Source organism: Piliocolobus tephrosceles, chromosome 5 (genome assembly GCF_002776525.5).
Source record: "Piliocolobus tephrosceles isolate RC106 chromosome 5, ASM277652v3, whole genome shotgun sequence".
NCBI lineage: Eukaryota > Metazoa > Chordata > Mammalia > Primates > Cercopithecidae > Piliocolobus > Piliocolobus tephrosceles.
Window position 1 is genome coordinate 108472235 of NC_045438.1, and position 22522 is coordinate 108494756.

Sequence of the window (22522 nt, forward strand, 5' to 3'; positions counted from 1 at the left end):
AAGAGCTAAATCCTTATCTTTTATAGTAAGACATTAATAGATATTACAGTATGTGCAACTTAAAAAATAGCATATGCATATCACAAACATGAAGGCAAATATCCTAAATATCTAAAAGAATTAAAAATGGTTGCCTCTGGAGAGAAGAGTAGTGCAGAGGCCTGTTGCTTTTTATTTATAAACTTTGTAGAACTATTTGACTTTTTAAAACTATGTACTCATATTAACTGATCAAATTAAAAAATTAACCTTAATTTGTGTTTAACTGCTTTCAAGTCTATAGATCTCAATATTGGGCATAAAATAGGTTCTAAACAATGCTGTGGAAAATTACTGTCCTAACAATTTAGTACTGTTGATAGTATAACTTGAAAAAGTATTATTTTTCCCAAAACAGTTATTGATACAATTGTGAACAGAATTTTCACTTCCCACTCCCAGTCCACCACTGCAGATTGGAAAGCAGTTATTGCTGTTGTTACCTGACATTTTCTGAGTTTGATATCTGTGACAATTTTGCCACTTGACAACCAGCAACAGATGACTGACTTGGTGAACTACCAGGAAGAATAGGTCATCTGGAGAAAAAAAAATCTTAATAATAAACAGCATGTAATGTTCAAAAAGAAAACTATGTAATTAATCATCAAGTAATTTGAGAAAAGAATTTACAAAAAATGAGAGCTGATGAATACACATTTAACTTCTGTGCAGATTCCAATCTATACAAAGTAACTAGGTAGTAATTTATCATTCAAAAAATATTACAGATTTTTGTCTTATTTTAGCCACTCCATTCATTCCAATCAAAAGGCTAAAGACATTCCTAAAAGGACCTAGGACCAGAGTTAAGAATGTCGACACCATTTGACAGGGCACAAACGTTTCCAAACATACAGTTCATATTAACACTAGGAAGTGTGAGGGTAGAATATAAGGTAGAATTGCAGAATGTTTACACATTGATTCAAAGGTTTGTTTTTTAACAGAAACCGCTCAAGACAACTCCATCAAATTTTGCTGAAAAACTGTTACCTAAACTGGTATTGATCCACATTACTGCATTTAACTTTCGAGATACTTACATCATAAGGATAAATGCTCTAAAGAAATTCCTTTTGGCAGCTGGTAATCAAATCTAACCTTTCAGAATATGCACGTCATGTATAAACCAAGAAGGCTGTTTTATAAAAGCTTACAAAATAAAATAATAAAATAAAAAAAATAAAAAAATAATAATAAAAAATAAAAGCTTACAAAATCTTCGAAGAAACTGCCTGAACCACACTCCCATCATATTCGGTCACTTGTTCTCTCATAATAAAGTGTGCCTTTTCTTTAAAATAGCACTTCCCAAAGTATGGTCCAAGAACCCCTGAGATATTTTCAAGGAATCCGGAGTCCTCCCTTTCCCAAAAACGAATGAACATATTAACAGATTTTCTTCATGTATTTCAAATAAAATGACATACTAGAAAACACTGAATGCAGAGCACGTAAGAGAATCCAGCCCTAAGTCAGAAATTGGAAATATGCAAAAATGAAGACAATGACACTCTTCTTACTAGTTTGGAAGCTAACATTTATATAAATGTTATATTAACAGATGAGATCATCATTAATAAATATTTTTAATGTTTATCATTTGACTTTCTTAGTATGCTAATGATGTAAGCCATATAAACAAAAGCTTTGGCATTTTCAATTTCTGAGAGTGTAAGGGATCTTGAAACCAAAAGTTTGAGAATTGCTGCCTTAAAGCTTTTCACAGTTGCAATTTTACATTCAGATTTTATAACTTGTCTTCTACCTGTAATCTCCACAAAATTGAAACTTTCCCATTTTGCTCATCATTGAATTCCAAATGCAGAAAACTGCTTGCAGAAGAGGCACACAATATTTAGGAACTGAAAACTGCTGCCTATTGCCCCATAAATCAAAATGACTTGAAAATATATTTTTCACCTTAAAACCCTGCAAACTTCATGTAACAAATTAACACTATTCCTGCTTCCAATTTTGCTACCCTGGTGATGATGGTGTTGATGATCTCCTATGTGAAATGCTTTTCCAGTATGAAATAAAAATGACTGCTACAGAAAGACCTTTAAGATAATTTTACTGTAAATGTCACGAGGTTTCTCAAAATGTTGAATGTAAACGGAACATTTTTAAAAAACAAGGTGCAGTAATATTTACCTTTTAAGTCTCCTTTTAAAGAATAAGTTCCTGAAAAAAAAAATTACTTTGAGGACAAAATTATCTTAAAATAAGTGTTTTTAAAAGACAGCTTGGGCTAACATATACATATATACACACACATGGACATGCACACAATTATCTCATAGAAAAAGTATTTTGGGGGTATTTGGAGTTATATTGGATTCGTTGCCCTTTCTTTAAGTGCTTATGCTATTTCCCTCAATGACTCTGCTCTGCATCTATCTATAAGATGAAACTTGACAGGATGAACTCAAGCTTTCAAAGGACTTCTAGCTACTGATCTAGTATTTGTTTTCAACTCAACTACTTTCTTGTTCTACATATTAACTATTATAATTCTTTGTGAAACAGAAATCAAAGAATTAGGGTGTTTGGCACCTTTTTAAAAGCAGTAACCAATTTCATTTGCAATTTGCTTTAAGAGACAGAAATAAACCTGATTATGTATACAGTTCTTTGTAGTCATTAGTAAGGTGCAGCCTGACCCGTGTTAGAGGGATCTGAGATGAGCACAGTACAACTAGTATATCCAAATGTTAAAATACTGATTTACTAAGATCTGGTTCACTATCAAGCTCTCATAATGTATTTACGTGGTTCATAAACTTTAAAAACACAGCTACTATTAAAAACTTAGTAACAACAAAGTTATCTGTTAAGGGGTAGTTTTAACACACACGTTAATATGGAGGGGCTTTTCACTCCAATTTCTTCTCTATTGCTGGTGTTATTGTTCTTAAATTTTTATCATGTATTTACTATAGCCTTAACTATTCTATAAAGATTTAAGATTAATTCACCCACAATAAGCTACAATTAGTGAGTCAAGAGCTGTGGAAGATGATGGCCCCCCAAAAGATGTCTACACCCCAATCCTTGGAACACCTGTAAATACAGGTGAGCACCTGTAAATTAGGTTACATGGGAATAGGGAATTAAGGTCACAGATGGAATATAAGTTGCTTATCAGCTGACTTTAAAATAGGAAGATTATCCCTGGATTATCTGGGTGGGGTCAACAATGTAACCACAAGGGTCCTTTGTAGAAGAGGGAATCAGAAGGGAAGGTCAGAGATAGTAGAGAAAGACTGGGTCCCATATTGCTGTCTTTAAATATGGAGAAAGGGATCATGAGCCAAGGAAATTGGGTGCCCTCTAGAAGCTAGAAACCAAGGCCAAAATAAAAAGAGGGAATCTCCTCGAAAGCCTCCAGAAAATGAATGCATCTTGCTGACACCTTGATCTTACCCAGTGAGATCTGCATAGACTTCTGATCCACAGAACCGTAAGATCATAAATTTGTGTGGTTTTAAGCTACACTTGTGATTCATCACAGCAATAGAAAACAGGAATAGAGAATTAGGATTTGTGATTAAATTTTGCAAATCTGTACAAAATAACTTACAGGTTTTTGGTTATGTCTTCTGGCTCACACTGAGGAGTTGGGTTGCTCAGTGAAGGGTTTCTGACAGTTGGGTGGAATGCAAAGCAAGAGGGCTATGAAAGATATATATGATCCAGGCTTTTGCTTCTTTTCCTCATTCTCGATTCTCACAGCACAATTGCTAAACACATGGACTGTAGAGAAAAGGACAACTGAGCTAGGATTCCTGCTCTGACAATGGCAGGATAACCTGGCCAAGTTTCCCAACTTCTCTAAGTTCCAGATTCCTCAGCTCTAAGCCTTCACCTTTGAGTTGACCAATGTTTACACTAAGTGCTCAAAACCAGGGATGCCTTACAGAGGGCTCATGGAGGCTTTCTGATTGCCACAAAGATCACATGGGGTAAACTTTACAGGTACTGAGATGCCCTGGTACTTTTACCTAATAGAGGTATGCATTCGCTGTCTTAAGATGACTCTAAGTTTTTTTAAGTGTACAACTTTTTTTAAGGAGCAGGTTTTTCTTGAAACAGGAGAAACTGAAAGGTGAAATTCATGTAATTCACTAGTTTGTGTAAGGCTAGTTGTACCAGGGACTGAGAATGGCTTTGGATCTACTACTCATTGAAAACTCTGCTTACTTTCCCTTTTTTTCCTCAAAAGGAAAACCTCAAATAGTTAATATGACCATACTTTCCCTACTCTCCACACAATGTTTCAGTCAATCAGTGGTTACAAGATCGGCCTCTTAACCCCAGGGGATGCTCCTCCCTAATAGGAGGCTATATGGGCCTTGCTATTTTAAAAACATGTATCAAGATTCAATCAGATCTGGTTAAAGAATTTTAGATATGTAGAAGAAACTATTAGCTAAGAGGTGATCAAAAACTTACCTAAAAGTTTGTTTTCATTCATTAACCCATCATTTTTTACTTTTATCTTGCAAAAGAAATCTGGAGTCTGATAATCCCTCAACCAGATATATCAGTAAAGGGAGATGTATTGATGACATATACATATGAAATTGAAAAACTAATGTTTTTGTTTTTAATGTGTAAAACCCTGACAGCAATTTCTTTGTAATGGTGCAAATTATGACTTAGATTTTGTTTTGTTTGGGAATTTGTTTTCTAACAAGTTAATTTCCAAAAGAAAAGTGGACCAAAGTTAAACGGGCTTTATTTAAACACAAGTCCTCTGTTTTAGAACTTTATGACGACAAATTTCAGAGGATAAGGTAGGGAAAAAAGTACTGCAAGTCATTGCAAATTAGATAGAATGTTTGGTTCTGAATTTCCTCCCTTCTCTCCAGCAAAAATAACAAAGACAATTCTGTTTCAAAACCAATTTTTAACTCTAATCTTTAAGTTCTTTAGGAAAACAATCTTAATTTTGTGCAATTATTTATATTTTTCTTCATTAATACAGGTAAGTAAATATACTGAGTTCTCTTTGTTTTTTGGGAGGTTTTTTTTTTTTTTTTTTTTTGTCAGCATCATTTGCTAGCTCTTGCTTTACATTACAGCCATCAAAACCATGTGTTTTAGGGTTTAAATAAATTTAGATTTGAATTAATAGTTTTCGTATGTTTTTTTTTCAAGTAAAACTAGTATACGAAACTGTACAGTTACTTTACAAATTAGGCTAAATCACATTTTATAAAAATATTCAAAACATATTTCTCTTCAAGTTCTGTGGTCTTTAATTTTAATGATTGGTGAGTCAGAGTACCAAATTGTGATGGTGTGAAAGTTTTCAGAAACTTACCTAAAAGGGGGCTATAGCTGCACAGTGTTTCACAAGTAAATTCTAGCCTCTTTAGAACTACACAATTCATCTCAACCTATAATTTAAGATTTTAAAAAATTTTCCCCTCATCCAATGCCTGACATAGCTATTTCTATATGTTCTTGGCTGAGTAATGAAAAATCAATGTTTGAAGGTAATTAAAGCTTTAAAGAAGAAATTCTTTTACTACTGAATTTCAAGTCACACACACAAAATAGGTGAGAAATTCTTTTATCATATTTAGAATCAAAATATCCCTTAAAATATTTACATTTTACAGTAAAAAGGATAGCAAAACACAAGATCATGTACAAGCTTAAGTATTCAAGTTTCTGAAGAGCCAAAAATGAAAATGAAAACAATGGCCTACCACAAAGCTGTAGTACATGGTAATAAATGACTTCAATGAGTGCAGATTAAAGCAATAAATGTATCCCTTGGGCTTCTGATTCTTGGTCAAAAACTGCTCAACTAAATGATTAGCATAATCTGATTATGAAGTTGCTTGGATTTTGTTGCTCCTCTACAGTTTCTTTAAAAACAGTGCAATTTAAAACAAACTTACAGAGCACACATTACTCCCAAATTAGTCATTATATAAAGGACATTCACTAGAGGCAGTAAATATATTCCATAGTTAACCATATTTACCAATTAAGGAATAAAACTAAAATTTCTAAGCCTTTATTGCATATTAATAAAACAAATCTTTGAATATACAGCAATGTAAAACTTTTAAAAATATTAAATTCCTATAACTAGGGACAGTTGGTATGAAGAAGGGATGATGAGCACTGGTACAGGGCACTCTGCACCAACACACAGAATTTACTGTTCTGCAAATGACTGACAGTAAAAATTTTAAAGATGGCACAATCCTAGCAGGCAATCTTTCTTTTGTTTACAAGATACAACATTTAACAGTTATTTTAATGTAATCCTGAAGCAGCCTGCAAATTTTACCTTTTGCTTTTAGTTCTGTCAGTGTGGTCCCTATCTTTGTGGTACCTATCCCTGTCCTTTTCTCCTTCTCTATGTTTACTTTTCTCTCGCTCTTTGTCCTTCTCATAGTCTTCACTTTTAGGTTTATCTGGCTTCTTGTCTACACTCCTACTATCTCTGCTTGCTTTTCCATCTGTTCCTCGATCACCATGTGATAACCGTGCCCTCTCTTTATCTTTGTGCCCTTCCTCCCTGCTTTTTCTGTCTCTGTCCTTGTCTTGGCTTCTGTCTCTGCGTCTATGCCTTTCAGATTCTTGCTCCCATTCCTTTTCATGTCGCTCTCTTTTCAAGTGGTGTGAATCACTATAAAATCTCTGGCGGTCCCCTTTACCCCTATTAAATGGCCTATCCAGTTGCTGTTGGTCTTGCCTACCCCAAGGGTCACTATGGCGCCTTTCTGGTCTCCGAACGTCTTTAACCTGGTAAAAATTCTGGGGGCCTATATACCTTGATGCTTGTGAGAGAGGACCCATCATACGCTGTGGCTGACCTGGGAGATGAACAACAGGTGGCCAGGGAACCATGGGATTTTGAGCAAAGCCAAAGCCTGGAGGGGGAAGTAATGGAGGTGGCAAATGTGGTGGAAATCCAAACATGCTTTGTGGGGGAAAATTAGGAGGCCCTGGAAATGGAAATCCAGGTGGGCTAGACTTGAGATGCTGAAGGTTGGGCTGCTGTGGCCTCATGGGTGAAAAGTTTGTACTTGTTCTAGGGCTGGTGCTTCTGGAAGTAAAGGTGATGCTTTTAGAAGGAAATTCTGATGGACATGTGTTTCCAACTTCAAAATGAGATGTCGCTACTGCTGATCCTCTTCGAAATGGGTGCACAGTTTCAATATTTTGCATTAAAATATCCTCCTGTAAGGGTTTTGCTTGTTCTGCCTGAGAAGTCTGTATGTTTTCTACCGATGGCAAGTTTTGTGCAACTTTTAAATTGTCACTCTGCTGAACACATGAGTTTTTCTCTACAGAACACAACTTTTCCTCTACATTCATTTGTTCTGTTAAGTGCTCCTTGTTGTGTGACAGACCAGGAAGGATGTGTTTTTCTCCATTCCTGCAACTATCTCCATCTTTGCTTTCTGAAGTAGTTACAGGCTGACTTCGTCCTGCTGCTTGCCTAGGATCCCTTTTCAGGTTGATAAACTGTGGAGACCTTGTATTAGCAACAGGGTTTTCACTACAGCTCACATTACCATCTATGTTTCCTTTTCCTACATTAGATCTGCATGGAGAACTATCTGAAGTCTGGTTATCTTGCAAACTATTCTCTTGATCTTCCTGAAGCTGTCTTTTTAATGTTTTCTCTTTATTCTCCACAGTTTCCTCTTGTTTTGACTGAATCGATAAATTTGTTAAAAATGCTTCTGTAGAAACATCTGGTGGTTTACCTCTGAGACTAAGACTTGTCAAAGGCCCTGCAGAAATGGAAGAGGATCCTACTATTGATGTTTCTTCTCCTATTACTGCTGACTTATCTGTGGATTCTGAAAGATTATCTACTTTAACTTTTACCTCCTTGTTTTCACCATCAGTGACTTCCACATTATCTATTTTTTCTATTTTTGAGTTGGTCTGCTCATTTAAAAATGGAATTTCTTTAAGAGCGTTTTGTTCCATCACTGACTGAGCCTGGTCATATACTTGACCAGCGGTGCCCAAAAGGCTTTGAAGTATATCATCCACAGGAAGAGGTTTATTTGCTAATTCCAGAGTAGTAGGTTGATTTTCCCAGCCAATCAGTACGCCAGGAAGAAATCTTAAAGGTTTTGGTGGCTCATGTTTGGTGACTTCCATTAAAGGTTCAACTGCTGTTGGAAGGTCTTCCTGAAGATTCTGCTGAGGTTTATTTCTCTGCTTGTGTAATACAGTTGTAAAGGAATTAAAAAAGTCATTTTCTTCCTCTGGTGCTTCTTCTGTAGAAACTTCTATTTTATTTTTTTTATCAGGTGGCAATGCTATTGGTGCACTTTCAGGAGTCTCAGCTATATGACTCGTACTAGCACAGGCACTGTGCTGCCGCTTCAGTTTCTGACGAATAATTAAGCCCAACAATAGATTAGGTCTATGCAGTTCAAGCCCTGTATAAAACCAAAAACATTAATTAATTCATTATTTTCCATCATTACAAAAAAGGGTAAAATTCTGCCTCTAACTTATTACAGGATATTAAATGGTGCCTGGCCCTGTAAAGCCATCTCTAGATGGCTGGATCCTGAGAAAGAAGGCAGAATCAGTCTTTTCACTCTGGTCCCACCTCCCATGTTATTTCAATCTTATCCTATTATTAAAACGTATACCTACCAGGTCCATCAAAAGGCACAAGAGGGTGTGGAATTTTATCTGTGGCACCCAAAGGAATAAGGTACATATCTTTAACCTGCTTCATGTTGTTAGCAGCTACTCCATAGCGCTTTCTGCTACTGAAGTATGCAAAGAGCAAAGTATAAGAAATTTGATCTTCTTCAGTTACTGGTGTGAAGCGAACCACACAAATTTCCTGTTCAAGAAAAGAACAAATGATTGTTTAAGATAATAAGCTAAAGAGTAGCTTGGTTTTAAAACTATTTCTCAATCAGTAATAATCTACTGAACTTTATAATGATAGTACCAAATAACATGGTTTACCAACTTGAATACAGAAGAGAATATTAAAAGGAAGTAACTCTTAAGAAAAGATCTTTACTGATCCACTGATGGATTTGTTTTATCTGATGGCTTGCCCTTCTTAGGGAAACGTAAAGAAATGGAGTCCCAAGGTGATTAACGACTTTTATGAAGGTGACAAATACAACTGTGTCAGTGGCAGAGATGATACTGAAACCCAAGTCTTCTAATATCTATACTATGTCATGATTTCCAATGCTGTAACCTCCACAAAGGGCTGCCTATGTTCTTGACCCATTGGGAACTAAAAGCACCCAACACTTCCACCCTACCATACATTTATATACACAACAGAGAAATCTACTAATAATCCAGTTACTAGGCACTGAATTTAGAAACAAAAAGGGCTGCATTAAGAGACCTTAAACACACACAGACCATAAATTTTGTAAAGTAATTTGGCTTATTCAGGAATTTTCTTGCTTGCCTCTAGGTTCCCGGCTTTGTTTCAGATAGAAAAGACAGTCCTAATTTGTTACTAATTTGGTAGTGTTCAAAAACAATGTTTTTTTCATGATGGTATATGGCCGAAATGGGAGAGCCAGATTTGCTGCAAAGCCTAAAACTGATGCAAGCTCCTAAGGAAAACATGTGAATGAGCTGAAATATGACTCTATCTCTTATAAAATGTGTGTCATCTAAACTGCCCTCTTTTAGAGTAAAAATCACCATATGTATGTTAGTAACAGCTATTACAGCGTGTTTAAATCTGTTAAATTGGAATATACTATAAAGTGTTGGGCAGTAATATATGTGTGGATTCAAGACTGATTCTCAAAATGCCCAAGAGTAATACTTCTCATTTTTATTAGTGCTTTAATTTGTATTTTAACACTGTATCAATTTAAATTCTAAAATCTATATTGGAACAAAATATTCTTTTCAGCTTAAGATTACCCATTTTGGTTCATTCCAAAGGAAAACTAGAGACTACTAGAAAAAGAGGCAAAAAAGTAACATTTATTCATTCAAGATTTATTTACTGAATGACTGTAATATACTAGGTACTATCACATCCCCTGGAAGGAAAAACAATTCCTTCTAATGATTAAATTTTCCTCTGTAGTAATAATATTCTATAAGTTAAAAAAAAAAAAAAAAAAAAGAAAATGTAGAGAGAAAAAGGAAAAGGAGAAATATTATTGTAATAGAGCCATTTCACAGTATCTTTTCTCCTTTCCTCCTATTACTAATGAGAAGCCCTTAACTTTTAGCTGGGCACATGGCCATCTAATAAAGATTACATCTCCAAGCCTCCCTAGCACCTACGTATGACTATGTGACTAGGTTCTTTCCAATGGAAGCTGATGACTGCAATTTGCCTTTGAAACAACTAGACAGGTATTCCTCATTTATTCCTATTTGGTATGTTTGACTGCTGAGGACAACACTCCAATCAACTTCCATATTCTTTCAGTCACTATATTTTAGATTCTTTCTTTTACAATAGCTTAGCTGTGCCCTCACTCAAACACATGTCTATAATAGAAGCAAGGCAAAATTCCAGGGTGAATTTCAATATTTACTCTAAAACATTTCTTCTAAAACATTAACAGAAGCCACAAAGAGAGCATCCCAGGAGAGGAAAAAAAAAATGCTGTACTGTTTACAGCCTCAGCAAATGGCTTTTGTTCAGTTTTGTGAGGTGTATTACGTAGACTTAAAATGTGTATTGCCTCCTTTCCCCAGGAGACCTTGCACCCTTGCAAAAGAATCTGAACTGTTTACTTTCTAAACATTTTCCCATGCTGGTATAGTGAAAAAAGTTTTCCTCACCTTGGTTCCTGATGCTTTTATTTTTTCCACATAATCCCAAACTGTCTGAGGTGATATCCTGCCACCTACTTGAATACTATCTGGCAGGTCCTGTGGTAAAAAAAAAAAAAAAAAAATCAATATATATAGATTATCTTTATTATGACATTAGCAATTCATACAAATTTGGTTCTAAGACTAATTTGAAACAGTAATAAAAACAACTAAATAAAAAGATTATGAAAAATGCATCAGAAAACAAGATAATATAGAGAGAGTAATTAGGCTTTACTTAAAATGCCAACTAAAGGCCAGGCGTGGTGGCTCAAGCCTGTAATCCCAGCACTTTGGGAGGCCGAGACGGGCGGATCACGAGGTCAGGAGATCAAAACCATCCTGGCTAACACAGTGAAACCCCGTCTCTACTAAAAAATACAAAAAACTAGCCGGACGAGGTGGCAGGAGCCTGTAGTCCCAGCTACTCGGGAGGCTGAGGCAGGAGAATGGCGTGAACCCGGGACCGGAGTTTGCAGTGAGCCGAGATCCGGCCACTGCCCTCCAGCCTGGGCGACAGAGCGAGACTCTGCCTCAAAAAAAAAAAAAAAAAAAATGCCAACTAAAAATGACTGATGCCTAAAATACAGCTACTAAGAAAGAGTCTGAGTTCATGCCCAATCTCACTATGAAAGACGGAAAAGGGAAGCAATGGCAAGCATACAACATTAACAATTCAGAAAGAATACAACACATTTCAGAATATTAGCAGAGATTGTAACCTCCCCTTTTGGTAGTAGTAGGCAGGAAAATTCCTTAATAATTAACAGCTGAATTTCAAAGGTTACCAAATCTAATTACAGAGTACATTTTTGCAAAAAGGAGATAATACTGTAATAATTCAAGGTTTTTTTTTAAAGGCATAATCCTTCTGAAAACAGATGATTACACATAAAAGCAATTAAGAATATTTAACTTTATTCAGTACATTCCTATTTTTTCCATGAAGACTGAGGAAAATCATAAAAACATACTTGATATTAAATTCAATTTAGTTTATTTAAATTATTAACTACTTTAAAATATTTGATTTGGGAGTTTAGTCCCAAACTAAAAACAAGTACAAAATGGAAGTGAAAAATCTGGACAGCAACCACATAAAAATAAAAACTGTGTCTTGGAGAGGAAAATAATAATTTTGTTTAAAATCAAAAGGATTTTGTAGTTAACGGCTTACCTCTCCATTTAAAGAATTATCTTCACCATGGACTGACCAAACAATAAATTTCTAAACAGATTTGTTCAAGAAGAACATCATGGGTCTAATTCATTTTTCTCTTATAAAGCCCACATTTTAAAAATATTTATCAAGCAAACTGTATATAAAATTGATTAGTCTGTTTATTAATCGAAAACACACTGCTAGGCTGGGCAAAGTGGCTCACATCTGTAATCCCAGTACTCTGGGAGGCAGAGGCGGGCAGATCACTTGAGGTCAGGGGTTCGGGACCAGCCTGGCCAACATGGTGAAGCCCCGTTTCTACTAATAATACAAAAATTAGCCAGGTGTGGTAGCACATGTCTGTTAACCCTAGTTATATGGGAGGCTGAGACAGGAGAATGGCTTGAACCTGGGAGGCAGAGGTTGCAGTAACCTGAGATCACATCACTGCACTCCAGCCAGAGCGACAGGGCAAGACTCTGTCTCAAAAAAAAAAAAAAAAAAACACCCCACAACTGCTAACCAAATAAACTGATATAAACAATATTACACTGAATTAAACTAATTGCAGCCTAATCCAAAGAAAAGTAAAATTTATGTTAGCCTTAAAAAAAAAAAAAAAAAAAAAACAGGCAAATGATTTAGGCTTTTCCAAATACTAAAAGGAACTTTTTACAATATTTTAATTCTGTAAAATCAGCGATGGAGAATAAATGAAAAAGAGCAAGATAGCAAAATATGATCTCAATATAAATACAGTATATATGTACTGACTTATTTTCCTTCTATACACATACAAAAATATATTTCCTTCAAAATAGTTCAAAAATGTCAGTCTCATTTATCACAATATTATAATGTTACTGCTGCTTATTTTCCATAAATACCACATAATTTCTTCCTATTTCCCTCAGGTGTAAAACCAACCAAGGGTGTCACTGGCATCAACTATAGTCACTAGTTTCACTGGTTTTCAACTAGCTGTAAAGCTTCAACTCCTAGTCTACATAAACCACATTCACAGAAATAGGCAGGTAAGAACAGTAGTCATGAAGATGGGGAAACATAAGCAGTGGGGAAATTAGAAGACTTGTTCAACAAAAAAATCTCAATGGGTTAACATTAAAGGCCAAAAATATGTAAATCTTTTATTTAAGTGTGTATTCAAAGAAAAACTTGGATAGCCATGTAGACCCTCATTGATTTTTAATTGGCAGTGAGGCAGTACATCTTGGGAAAAGTATAGGACATGGGAGTTTAAAACTTTCAGAGTATAGCTTATTTCACAATTCTAAAGATCCATTTGTTAATTCAAAATTATGTTACTTGAACTGTTTAAGAATCATTGTTAATAAATATTTCTATTTCTAACTCTGTCTTATTTCCCTGTCAATTACTTTCAGAAACACACATATCAATTCATGCACAGAAGAGCAGAAAAGTTCACAGTACCTCTGTCAGGTATTCAGGGGAGCCAGATACTGGATAGGCTTTGGTAACAAATTTTGCCACAGAAGGCATGTTGATAAAACCTTTCCAGATGAAGTTCAACCGAGCCAGAAAGGTAGACTCAACCTCAACAGTTCCAGGCATCTCTGGACTAGAAAATGACATTAAAAAGCCTAAAGACAAGCTGATGAATAAATCAATGACCTACTTAGTTATCAGTTACTCGTATTTTAGCATGTGAAGAAGGCCAAAATATGAGGCTATTGACAAAGAGTTCACACTTTCATTTTATAAAATTACATTCATATTTACATAGTTATGTTTTACAAAATCTTCCCTTTTGGCTGGCTTAGGAGAACTAAGATCGAGAAAAGTGCAAGCATTTCTTCTTTAATAATCTATCCCTGACTTTTGGGACCAGCACAATTAAAGAGAATTTAAAGCTGTTTCCCCACACACTCAAATCTCTCACTCAAACCACTCAAAATAAATTTACTTTCAAAGTCTTGTTTTATCTCAAAGTACAGGAAAGTACAGTTACTTTCTCAAATGAAAGTTCCCAAAATGTCACTTCTCTGTTTTCGAAGACTTGCAAGTACAATCTGGCAAAGATCTATGATGAGTGCAGAATTTACAAGAGAAAATTACCGTGGAGCAGGAGAGAATGTTGACTTTGGAGACTCTTGTTTCTCCTCCTCAAAGAATTCAGAAGCCAAAATATTTGAGGTTGAAGACAACGCATCTGCTATACTTTCTGCTTCATTGTCTGAATGTTTACGAGTTACTCCTACAACAACTTTTACTTTTTTTGGAGAAAGATCATCTACAGGTGGTGCCATTCGACCTAAGCCCAGAATACACCAAAAAAACACAATTGTTATTAACCACAACTTTTATAACTTGACCCATTTTCACTTTCTAAAGTTATTCAGGTTCTATGATTCGATTGTTGGGTAACCATACATCTCCTGGGGTTATATCTAATTATCATCATTTAGTTATGTTACAACCACATTTAAGAATCAGCAGAAAATTCACCAGTATTCTCCCCACTGCCAGTCCTCTTCTATATACAGGGACCTAAGATTATCTGAAATGCAATTCAAAGCAAATCGTGCATGGTTCTACCTATAATAAAGTTAATTTCCCCTTAAAATCACTTTATAATTATTTCCTACATATAAAACATATAATGAGTAAATATGGACAAGATTAGCAGTTCCTTTTTATCACCAGGAACCAGTTTTATAGAAGACAATTTTCCCATGGACAGTGGGATGGGGGGAGAGAGATGGTTTCAGGATGAAACCATTACACCTCAGATCATCAAGCATTAATAGTTAGATTCTCATAAGGAGCACCCAACCTAGATCCTTCACATGTGCAGTTCACAATAGGATTTGTACTCCTATGAGAACCTAATGCCACTGTTGATCTGACAGGAGGCGGAGCTCAGGCAGTAATGCTCACTCGTCCACCGCTCACCTCCTGCTGTGAGGCCCAGTTCCTAACAAGACACGGACCGTACAGGTTTGTGGCCCGGCGGTTGAGGACCCCTAGAGTAGACAGTGTTCCTCTCTTAGTGATGTGAAAAATTAGAAGAAGAGAATGTTAAACAACTCAGACAAGCTAAAATGAAAATATGATTACTAGAACCTAAAACAGGTTTCTTAATTCTTGATAATTTTTTTTTAACTAAACCACACCAAATTCCAACAGTCTCGAGATGTAACATGAAGAACTAAGACAAACCTGTATATCTGTATCCAGGTTTGGATTATACAGCAACAGCTCATGACTCTACATGCCTGAAGAGACACCTCACCAGAGAAGTTATACAGGTGACATATAAGCATGAAAAGATGCTACATCAGGAAAATGCAAAGTAAAACAACAGAGAGATACCACTATACACCTATTAGAATGGCCAAAATCTAGAATACTGAAAACACCAAATGCTAGCAAGGATGTAGAGCAACAGGAACTCTCATTCATTGCTGGCAGGAAGGCAAAATGAACTCTCATTCATTGCTGGCAAGAAGGCAAAATGGCACAGCCTCTGTGAAAAATAGTTTGGAGGTTTCTTAAAAGATAAAAACACACTCTTACTATACGATCCAGCAATTGTGCTCCATGGTATTTACCCAAAGGAGCTGAAAACACATCCACACAAAAAGCTGCATACAGATGTTTATACTAGTTTTATTCGTAATTGCCAAAACTTGTAATATAACAAGATCTCCTATTAAGTGAATGGATAAACTATATAAACTATATATCCAGACAATGGAATATTATTCAATGCTACAAAGAAATGAGTTATCCACCCATGAAAAAACATAGGGGAAACTTAAATGCATATTACTAAGTGAAAGTAGCCAATCTGAAAATGTTACATACTAGATGATTCCAATTACACAATATTCTGAAAAAGGCAAAACTACAGACAGTGAAAAGATCAGTGGTTTCCAGGCGTTGGTGGGGGTGTTGGGGGAAGGGATGAATAGACAGAGAAAAGAGGATTTTTAGGGCAGTGAAAATACTCTGTATAATACTATAATGCTAGATTCATGTCTTTACACATTTGTCCATACCCACAGAATGTACAACTCTCAAGAGTGAACGCCAATGTAAACTATGGATTTGGGGTCATTATTTTTCAGTGTAGGTTCGCCAACTGTAATAACTGTACCACTCTGGCGTGGGATGTTGGTAACAGCGGAGACTACGCACGTAGGGAGGCAGCAGGTATATGGGAAATCTCTGTAACTTCCTCTCAATTTTGCTATGAACCTAAAACTGCTCTTAAAAATAAAAAGCTTTTTTACAAAAAAGTAATTTCAGTTTCCAATTTGTCTGTTATATATAATAATAAAATATAAATACTATTTTACTCCTTTACTTTAGTAAATTGACAGTATCATCACAACTGCCCACAATTTTTGATGTTCATTCTAATGGTTAAATTCTTGTCATCTGACTCCAGCAAGAAGAGTTTTTAAGATCAAATCATGTATGGTATAATTAGGTCTAGATAGTAGACTATACTACAGTATCAAACTATACCTCAACCCAGAAAACTAGTCACACGAAAGCTTAAACTGTGAGTGAGTGCTTCACCACCAATACTGGGAAAACAAAACCTACTTAAATTACATATACTAGTATACAAGTATCCTTCTTTCATAATGAATGCAAAATTTTAGGAAGAAAAAACTTCCAATTACCTATGCAAATTTTGCAGTTGAGATCAAAAAGATGCTGTCTGTGTTGACTAGTGGTATCTTTAGACATAGAGTCAATCTCCTCTTTTTGTTTTTCAGATCCTTCTGGCTTCTCCAGTGACTTATTGGCAGCTGGTTCCTAACGTAAGTGAAAGTAAAAATTAGTTTTAGCTGATAAAATTTGGCCTCAATTATCAAAATCAATTTATATTTCCCATTTATATTTTTCCAAAATGAAATTGTTCCATAGATAGTTTTTTGTTTTTTACTATTTCTTAAGAAAATGAATGCTAACTTTTAGCTGTAACTTAAAAGAGCAAAAATTTAAACATTCCCCATTCTTCAAGGCTTTTAATAAGACTTCAAATTATTTCTTCACTGATTTTTGAAAATAAGAAAAGCTATGCCACCTATCAAACGACAATCTGCTGAAGAAGCACTTACAGATTTCTAAAGCCTACTAAAAACTTCACTAAGTCAAGCCAGGCACAGTGGCTCATACCTGTGATCCCCGCACTTCGGGAGGCCGAGGTGGGCAGATCACTTGAGGTCAGGAATTTGAGACCAGCCTGGCCAACATGGTGAAACTCTCTCTCTACTAAAAATACAAAAATTAGCTGGGTGTGTTGGCGCATGCCTGTAATCCCAACTACTTGGGAGGCTGAGGTGGCAGCATCACTTGAACCTGGGAGGTGGAGGTTGCAGTGAGCCGAGATTGCTCCACTGCACTCAAGCCTGGGCAACAAAGCAAGACTCCATCTCACAAAAAAATAAAAAGAAATTCACTAAGTCAGAGCACTCCAGGAATCTACATTGTAATAACTATTTAACAGGTACCTATAATACAATTTGCACACTAAGAGAAACATTACTCAATACTCAAAAAACCACTAAACCAATAAAATAGGCCACTTTGAAATGGATGCATATTTTAAAATTCTTTTCTCTACTTTAAAAACATTAGACAAATAAACTTTTTCTGAATCTTCATGTTTTGAGCTATAAAACATGGTATATCTATCCTTACCTGAATCTCCATGGCTGCTTCCTGTTCTTTCATTGGGGCATCACTCTCAATTTCTATTTCACCTTTATGAGTTATTTTGGTGATTGGCCGTCGTTCCACTTCTCTCTGCTCTTTCTCAATCATTTCTATGGTCTAACAGAAAATACTTTTTAAAAAATATTAAACTTAAAATATGTATTTCCAAATGTACACCTTAAATAATAAGAGCTTACCTAAAAATAAACGCATCATCACAGATGACTTTTAATCTTAAGGTAATGTCTCATATAACAAACATATTCTGAGTACTGTTATATGCCAGAGACAGTTTTAAGTACTGGGGTTATAAGAATTAGACCCCATACCTCAACTATGAGAAGCTGACATGTACATTTATATCAGGAGGCAAATGAAGTCCAAAGTAATTTGCAAAGTAGTGAAACACAGTATTTATATTTGAAATCTGTTTGCTGATTTAGTACTTTTTAGCAGCTGCCACAGGGAAATAGGAACTATCTCGCTCTTAAATTCCTAATTCAATGTTCTAACATACCCCACAATAGCAGTTTAATCCAACGACTGATCTGGTAGTCCTTTATTAGTTATCTCCTAACTAAACCTGCTTAGTGACCTTGAAAATTCAGTTGAACAAACTTAGCAACAAAACATCAAAATGAAGCAAGTATAACGAGAAGTAGTAAAAAGGTAGCCAGGAATAGAACAGGTAAGGAGGGCATAGATGGGACTCCCTTTGTTAAGTACAAATTATCCTTTAAAGAAGGATCAGGTACATGGCCTTAAGAAAGAACAAGCTGCCATTTTCTGATGCAGATGATACTCGCAGCCAGTTTCAAAGCAGAAGAGTGGCATGTGCATATTTGGGATATAGAGGGAAAGAAGAGGAGGTGATATTATTTTCAAAATATAAGAGGAGGAGAAATTACATATGGGAAAGGTAAAGGAATGTATGAAGAAGTATGATATGTAAAATCAAGGCTTCTAGATGAGCTTCAAACTAGATCTGGCATAGGTCTATATGGAGGTTTAGTGCCTCAGATGTAACTAAATATTATGAACAAAAGAATCAGGTAAATCATGTGGAGTTAATATGAACTATAACCTGTATTTTCTAGAATAAGTGGCTAACATTCTGATGCCATTGTAATACAAAAATTGGATAACATGGCTATCTCACTGTCACAATAGCTCTAAGTAACATACTCAATTTTTAAAGGTACTCTAAGTACCTTTAAGTTCACAATCTCCAAACAAAAACTGTTGCTATCTGTGAGTTTCAGAATTTTTAAATTTGAACATGAAATATGGTGCTCACATTCTGTATTACATAACATTCCAGTTAGGTCTGAGACAGTACCATATAATATACAATATTTCTGTGAATATGAACATTCATACATGGCAATTCAGGTCAAGTTTTATCAATAAATTAGTTATGCGAAAATAACTTTATTTTTCAGAGCTTCTGGCATTTGAAACTTTGGATAAGAGATAAATCTGTACACATTTTTATTGTGACTTAATTCATCTGGCTCTACAAATTACCAATATTCATAATACCTTCAAACTGTGCTGCTGAAAAATACAGATGTAATTATGAAAAGTGTTAATTCTTTTCCCATCCTTCTCATTTACAAACTATAATAAAACACAAGGTAACTCTGTAACCTAGTAACTGGAGAAAATGAGAAAAAAAAACTGACAAGATCAGGGAAACCAACAGAATTTAAGAACTAGAGGAATGGAGAACACGTAACTAAAAGAAGCATGTAGGCCGGGCACGGTGGCTCATGCCTGTAATCCCAGCACTTTGCGAGGCGAAGGTCGGCGGATCATGAGGTCAGGATATCGAGCCCATCCTGGCCAACATGGAGATGTACCATATGACCCAGCCATCCCACTACTGGGTATATACCCAAAGGATTATAAATCATGCTGCTATAAAGACACATGTACACGTATATTTATTGCGGCACTATTCACAATAGCAAAGACTTGGAATCAACCCAAATGTCCATCTGTGACAGACTGGATTAAGAAAATGTGGCACATATACACCATGGAATATTATGCAGCCATAAAAAAGGATGAGTTTGCGTCCTTTGTAGGGACATGGATGCAGCTGGAAACCATCATTCTCAGCAAACTATCACAAGAACAGACAATCAAACACCGCATGTTCTCATTCATAGGTGGGAACTGAACAATGAGATCACTTGGACTCGGGAAGGGGAACATCACACATCGGGGCCTATCATGGGTGGGGGACGGGGGGAGGGATTGCATTGGGAGTTATACCTGATGTAAATGACGAGTTGATGGGTGCAGCACACCAATATGGCACAAGTATACATATGTAACAAACCTGCACGTTATGCACATGTACCCTAGAACTTAAAGTATAATAATAAAAATAAAAAATAAAAAAAAATACAAAAATTAGCTGGGCATGGCAGCGCGTGCCTGTAATCCCAGCTACTCGGGAGGCTGAGGCAGGAGAATCACTTGAATCCAGCAAGTGGAGGTTGCAGTGTGCTGAGATCGCACCACTGCACTCCAACCTGGCGATAGAGCTAGACTCCATTTCAAAAAAAAAAAAAAAAGCAGCAGCATGTAACAGAAAGTCTGTGTTATTGTGCAGTCTGTGAATTTACCTCTGTAAAATTTTTACCCAATGGCTGAAATAAAAATAATTTTGATAATCAAATGCCTATTTATCGATAATCTTACATGTCTGTTTTCTCTTCGTCTCCAAGCAGCTAACTCTTTAGAAGCTAGTTCTTCTGGACTCATTCTGATAAGATGATCAGGAGTTACTTCTCCTTTCAGTACCTTTTTAAATAATATCTGGAAGGATTTTAAAACAGGAATAGATGGGGAGACAAACATTTAAAAGAGTGGTTACTCTTTTAACGTAAAAGAGTGGTTACTATACAGAAACTTGTAATAAAGATACAATTTTTGAAGACTGATTTATAAATTTTTAATTATATATTACCTACTACACAGAGATTAAATGACAGCTTTGTGTTCTAAGAATTTATCTAAGGCAGCAAAACAAACATTTCATGTAAAAATCAACACATATGGAGAAGCATGTACCGTAGAACCATTACAATACCTACCCGAAAGTTGTATTAAGTCTACCCAGGGACACAATCTAACCATAACAATAAGCAATCTATAGTATAGGAAGGTACTGCATCTAACAGCTTTACTCAATGTAATGGTCTTCATAGTTTTGAGATTTTACATATTTAAATTCTGACAAGCTTGGAGGAAACTGCAGAGCAAAGAACCACCTGCAAGAAAGAAACCTGAAAGAAACCGGAGGGAGGCCGGGTGCCGTGGCTCACGCCTGTAATCCCAGCACGTTAGGAGGGCAAGTCAGGCAAATCACAAGGTCAGAAGTTTGGGACCAGCCTGGCCAAAATGGTGAAACCCCGTCTCTACTAAAAATACAAAAATTAGCTGGGCATGGTGGTGGATGCCTGTAATCCCAGCTATTCGGGAGGCTGAAGCAGGACAATCATTTGAACCCGGGAGCCGAGGCTACAGTGAACTGAGATGGCGCCACTGCACTCCAGCCTGGGCGACAAGGCAAGACTCTGTCTCCAAAAAAAAGAGAAAAAAACCTGAGGGAAATAAATCTTCATTTAATTGCTGAAGTTAAGCTTCCAGATCATGTAATTCCAGAAGCATCTGATCCCTGGGACCATGATGGAAGAATATACAATGTATATTTTTAAGTCTCTGTTAGTATACCTCAAGAAAATACCTCAAATCACATACTGTAGCAAACATCCTTAAACAAATTTGTATCAGTTGTGTGAAAACCTTTCATGCAAAAAGGTTGCATCTAATTACATTCTGTTACCTAGAGTCATCTATAGTAAAAAACTGCTGGTGGACCTAAGTAAACGTCAGACACAAGAGATCAGTCATGTTCCAAACTTTTAAAATGTTCACTGGCGTGACTTTTGCTTATTTTACTTATCAGAGACCGACTTTTGGTGTTGAGAGCTAACACTGACATACACGCACACACATGCACAGCCTTCAGATTTCCTCTGTCCAAAACACAAAATCCCAAGAAAAAAATTATTAATATTTACCGCTAAAAGATACTTAGAACTAAAGTTATATTTAAGACTATCTTTAGAACTAAAGTTATGTATTTTCTTAAGAAAATAAATTACATTTCCATAAAAACAATTTAAAAGCATTTTTACTCTATCTTCAGATTTAAGTACAAAATAGCTATTTTCAGATTTAAGAAAAAAAGTGTTACAAATTTTAGCTTAAAAGTTTTTGAAGAATATATATGAATGAATTTTTTAATAAATTGGATTATATAAAGGAGAGTAAAGAAAAAAATAATATAAATCAGGTTAAGACATGGTTAGCATTTCAGTAGACTGAATGGTTAATGCTATCCATTAGTATGCAGAATTCTTCAGTAGCAAAAAGACCATTAAAATTACATGTTCTACATCAAAAGGAAACCTAATCTCACTCCAATTAACAAATTATAGATCTACTGTATTACAATCTGAGATACCTACATATTCAGGAAAGTTGGAAGCATAAACATATGAACAAAGCATACTTACATTGTTTTTAGGATCTTTCAAATTAAACATCAAACTTCTGTATTTGTTCTTATATTTAGCATCTGTGTCCCGAAAAAAAGAGAAAAGTTCTTTCTCAATTTTTGTGGCAACTTTTGCTGCCTTTTCCTCTGGTACCTTCAAATTTGAGTCTGTAAGTCTTAAAATTAGAACAATTCAA

General features: G+C 35.6%; 1 protein-coding gene across 4 annotated transcripts in view; it reads right to left on the minus strand.

Annotated features, from left to right (window-relative positions):
* Window positions 1-5074: 5074 nt before the first annotated feature.
* Window positions 5075-22522, minus strand: part of PHF3 (PHD finger protein 3) — a 79459-nt gene continuing 62011 nt past the window's right edge. For all 4 annotated transcript variants that reach the window (XM_023222940.1, XM_023222939.1, XM_031935625.1 and 1 more), the window contains 9 exons: window positions 22345-22501; window positions 20462-20578; window positions 17735-17866; window positions 16711-16846; window positions 14132-14327; window positions 13487-13634; window positions 10840-10929; window positions 8701-8896; window positions 5075-8477 (listed from right to left, as the gene is read on the minus strand). In XM_023222940.1, coding sequence (XP_023078708.1) covers window positions 6355-8477; window positions 8701-8896; window positions 10840-10929; window positions 13487-13634; window positions 14132-14327; window positions 16711-16846; window positions 17735-17866; window positions 20462-20578; window positions 22345-22501 — 3295 coding nt within the window. In that variant the 3' untranslated portion in view covers window positions 5075-6354. The remainder of the gene's footprint in view (window positions 8478-8700; window positions 8897-10839; window positions 10930-13486; window positions 13635-14131; window positions 14328-16710; window positions 16847-17734; window positions 17867-20461; window positions 20579-22344; window positions 22502-22522) is intronic.